Source organism: Gadus morhua, chromosome 4 (genome assembly GCF_902167405.1).
Source record: "Gadus morhua chromosome 4, gadMor3.0, whole genome shotgun sequence".
NCBI lineage: Eukaryota > Metazoa > Chordata > Actinopteri > Gadiformes > Gadidae > Gadus > Gadus morhua.
The window spans coordinates 41,834,863-41,839,435 of record NC_044051.1 but is presented as its reverse complement, the minus strand read 5'-3'; the positions used below and the strand labels follow the sequence as shown (position 1 = coordinate 41,839,435).

General features: G+C 51.3%; 1 protein-coding gene across 1 annotated transcript; it reads left to right on the top strand.

Moving 5' to 3' along the window:
• Positions 1 to 643: 643 nt before the first annotated feature.
• Positions 644 to 3,731, top strand: LOC115542599 (myosin light chain 3, skeletal muscle isoform; the record flags this gene model as incomplete). Its single annotated transcript, XM_030354916.1, is given in 4 exon segments — positions 644 to 787; positions 1,607 to 1,777; positions 2,317 to 2,394; positions 3,602 to 3,731. Coding segments are annotated over 4 exon segments (422 nt in total), but the record flags the coding sequence as incomplete, so codon positions are not given.
• Between the last annotated feature and the right edge of the window lie 842 nt (positions 3,732 to 4,573).

The following is a 4,573-nucleotide window of genomic DNA, read 5'->3' as shown; positions in this document are numbered from 1 at the left end:
CCCCCCCCCCCCCCCCCCCCCCCCCCCCCCCTGCCGGCTCCGCTCAGAGTCAGCTGTCCTGGCTGGACGGATTCTCCCCATACCGCGACCACAACACACCCTATAGGGGCCACACGGGTCGGGATACAGGCCCTAGGATACAGACGGCGGGGCGCAGGAGACCCTGCGTCCCGGCCTCCCCTGTTCGGTGCTTTGGATGGAGCGTTGAGCTAGAGTTCACCTAGAGTCTGCATACCCTCTACCCCCCCCCCTCCACCCCACACACCCCTCTGACACACTTACTGCGTGATGTACGTCCTGGCACAAAATATTAATCAGCATTGTGTAGCGTCTAACCCTAGCTACCTCTGTTGTGCACGGGGAATGGGTTAACCTAGTGATGGTTAGTGCTTGGCACTTGGTTCTATGAACATCCTCACTGTACCCACAGAGATATATCGTTGTTTCTCTTTCTGCTGACAAATGGACTTATTGTCAGTCGCTTTGGACAAAAGCGTCTGCTAAACGCCCTGAATGTAGACGTAAATGTAAAAGACTGAATCCAGGAATCCGGCTGAGCTATTGAGCGGGCCGTGAGGTTCCGCTGGTCGGTCACTGGTCAGGGACGACCTCTGACCCCCTCTCCTCCCTCTCCCCCCTCCAGACTTCAAGGAGGCCTTCGGTCTCTTCGACAGAGTCGGTGACAGCCAGGTGGCCTTCAGCCAGGTGGCCGACATCATGCGCGCTCTGGGCCAGAACCCCACCAACAAGGAGGTCCGGGCCATCCTGGGAAGCCCCTCCGACGACGGTGAGACACACACACACACACACACACACATGCACGTGCACACACACACACAGATACACACACAAACACAGATACACACACACACACAAACACATGCGCAAACACACACATACACACGGACATACCCCTACACATACACACAGACATGCACATCCACACACACGCAAAAAGACATGCGCACACGCAAACACACATGAGCACACACAGGATGGTCTAAAACGTTCGGAAGAGGTAGATCTTCATTTAGGTCTGAGAACATTAGTATAGAGGTCTTCGATCAGGTCTGATAACGTCAGGATAGAGATCTTTAATAAGGCCCATGTCGTTATGCAAGTACTCCTTAATAAGGTCCGTAAACGTTCAGAAAGAGATCTTGGATAAGGTCTATCAACGTTCAGACAGAGGTCTTAGATGAGGTCTATAAACGTTCAGACAGGTCTTGGGTAAGGTCTTTCAACGTTCAGACAGAGGTCTTAGATGAGGTCTATAAACTTTCAGACAGAGGTCTTAGATGAGGTCTATCAACGTTCAGACAGAGGTCTTAGATGAGGTCTATCAACGTTCAGACAGAGGTCTTAGATGAGGTCTATCAACGTTCAGACAGAGGTCTTAGATGAGGTCTATCAACGTTCAGACAGAGGTCTTAGATGAGGTCTATCAACGTTCAGACAGAGGTCTTAGATGAGGTCTATAAACGTCCAGACAGAGGTCTTGGTTGAGGTCTATCAGATGCCTCCACCTGGGTTCTCCGACGCCGTGGGCTGGCGGTGGAGGACCCATCCCCAGCTGTGCTCTGACTCTGCCCGCGTGGCTCCACAGATATGGCCAACAAGAGGATCAACTTTGAGAGCTTCCTGCCCATGCTGAAGGTGGTCGACACCGCGCCCAAGGGAACGTACGACGACTACGTAGAGGGTCTCCGCGTCTTCGACAAGGAGGGCAACGGCACCGTAATGGGAGCTGAGCTGCGCATCGTCCTGTCCACCCTGGGTGAGAACCGCACACACGCATCGGGCGGAGGGGGGCGGGGGGGGGGGGTGCATGTCCCCTGAGGGGAAGGTATGACATTTACAGATGATACGTGTACTATACGTATAATATACACGTGTTTAGTCATGTGTGTGAATGTGATGTCTGTCGGTGTGTTGTGAGTGTGTGTTCATGTGTGGGGGAGGTCCTGTGTGTGTGTGTGTGTGTGTGTGTGTGTGTGTGTGTGTGTGTGTGTGTGTGTGTGTGTGTGTGTGTGTGTGTGTGTGTGTGTGTGTGTGTGTGTGTGTGTGTGTGTGTGTGTGCGTGTTTGTGTGTGTGGAGCCTTAGTTGAATTGTGTGTTTAGTCCTGTGCGTGTGATGTGTGTGTATGTGTGCATGTGCTAATGTGTGTCTATGTGTGTGTTAGTGTGTGTGTATTAGTGTATGTGTGTTTGTGTTAGTGTGTGACTGACGATTGTGTGTTCGTGTGTGACTGACCAGTGTGTATTAGTGTGTGTTAGTGTGTGACTGACCGCTGTGCTCACTGGCCCCCCCTGCAGGAGAGAAGATGAGCGAGCAAGAGATCGACGCCCTGATGCAGGGCCAGGAGGACGAGAACGGCAGCGTGCACTACGAGGGTACGTCCGTAAACACGCTATATATGGGCTTTCCTTCCTCACGCCATACATGGTCACTTCCGGCTCCGCACCATATATGGTCATTACGTGCTGCACAGCCTATAAGTTGTTTCCAATTGCAAACCATATATGGTCATTACGTGCTTCACAACCTATATGGTGTTTCCAACTGTAAACCATATATGGTCATTACGTGCTTCACACCCTATATGGTGTTTCCTGCTGCACACCATATATGGTCTTTACCTGCAGCACACCCTCAATGGTATTTCCTGCTGCACACCATATATGGTAATAACGGGCAGCACACCCTAAATGGTATTTTCTGCTGCACACTATAGATGTTCATTAGGTGCTGTAAACCCTAAATTATCTTTCTGGCTGCCCTCCATATATGGACACTTCCTGCTACCTGCAGTATATGGTCACTTCCTGTTGCATGTTCTATATGGACAGTTGGTGCTTTACACAGTGTGGTCATGTGATTAAGACTAGTCTAGTTCACGCATGGCATGGTTTCAATTTCTTAACATGTCAGTTATATCAAATTAAATCAAAACTTTTATTAGATGCACTCTGACTTTATGACATGTGGGCTTGTCAGCTAGCTGTGCATGCTCTCATATCCTCCTTAGCTAACTGTGTACGCTTGTGTTTCCTTCGATGCTTACTATGTCAACTCGTATTTCCTAGCTAACTCACCATGTACAGGACTATCATTTTGTCAGCTAACCAAATATGGCCTCGTTCTCTAGTTAGCTCTCCATGTGCTCCCCTTCTAGTTAGCTCTCCATGTGCTCCCCTTCTAGTTAGCTCTCCATGTGCTCCCCTTCTAGTTAGCTCTCCATGTGCTCCCCTTCTAGTTAGCTCACCATGTGCTCCCCTTCTAGTTACTTCTCCATGTGCTCCCCTTCTAGTTAGCTCACCATGTGCTCCCCTTCTAGTTAGCTCACCATGTGCTCCCCTTCTAGTTAGCTCACCATGTGCTCCCCTTCTAGTTAGCTCACCATGTGCTCCCCTTCTAGTTAGCTCACCATGTGCTCCCCTTCTATTTAGCTCTCCATGTGCTCCCCTTTTAGTTAGCTCACCATGTGCTCCCCTTCTAGTTAGCTCACCATGTGCTCCCCTTCTAGTTAGCTCACCATGTGCTCGCTCCTCTCCTAGCGTGCTAACCGTGTGTGTGTGTGTGTGGGTCCTTCCTCCTCAGCTTTCGTCAAGCACATCATGTCTATCTAAGCGGTGGGAGAGGCAGGACCCTGTAGCTCGCTGCAGACCGCAGGGCGGCGCCGGACACCTGCGCCGCGTCTAAAGACCAACCAAGGAAAGACAAGGACAATGTACAAGGGATGCTGAAGCCAGCCCACTCTTTTCTTTCACTCTTTTCTTCCACTCTTTCGCTATTCTTTTTTCTCGTTTTCCGTTCTCTCTCTTCTCGTCGCTCTGGACGCTCTCACCCCCGCTCTCCTCCTCCCTCTGCCTGGCCTACACACCCCCCCCCCTCCCTCCCCCTGTGGAGAGGGGGGTCAGGGTCTCCCCCCCCCCCCCCCCCCCCCCCCGTGGGGTGAGCAACGGGGGCAGGAAGGAAGTGACCGCTCATCAAGTGAGGGTGGCTCCATCCCCGCCACCCACCGCCCCTCCCAGTCACGGCACCACTGGCCCAGCTACGCCCAAGGCGCTGGAAGGTTGAACGCTGAGAGACCCGCAGGCCACACCCGCTACCACCCTCCCCCCTCCCTCCCCCCTCCCCCTCCACCACCCACTCCTCCTACTGGGAAGTTGTATTGATTATAAACTGTATAGTTTAAGAATAAACTTTTCCAACAGAAGCTCTGCCCCCTGTCTGACTCTGTGTGCTGTTGTCGTCGTCCCTGCTCTGGTCGGCTTTTCTGATTGGTTTTTCTGGGGGGGGGGAGAGTGACATCAACCGGTCGTCAAGAAAAAAACATAAGGGGTAACACTGTTGTTTTTATCAAATGAAACGTAAAGGGCAACACTGTCGTTTTTTATCTGTCGTCATGAAAAAACCACAAGGGGTAACACTGTCGAAATGTATCGAATAAAACATAAGGGGTAACACCGTTGTTTTTTATTGGTCGCCATGAAAAAAAAAAAAAGGGGTAACACTGTTGTTTTTTATTGGTCGTCATGAAAAAAAACAAAAGGGGGAAACACTGTCGTC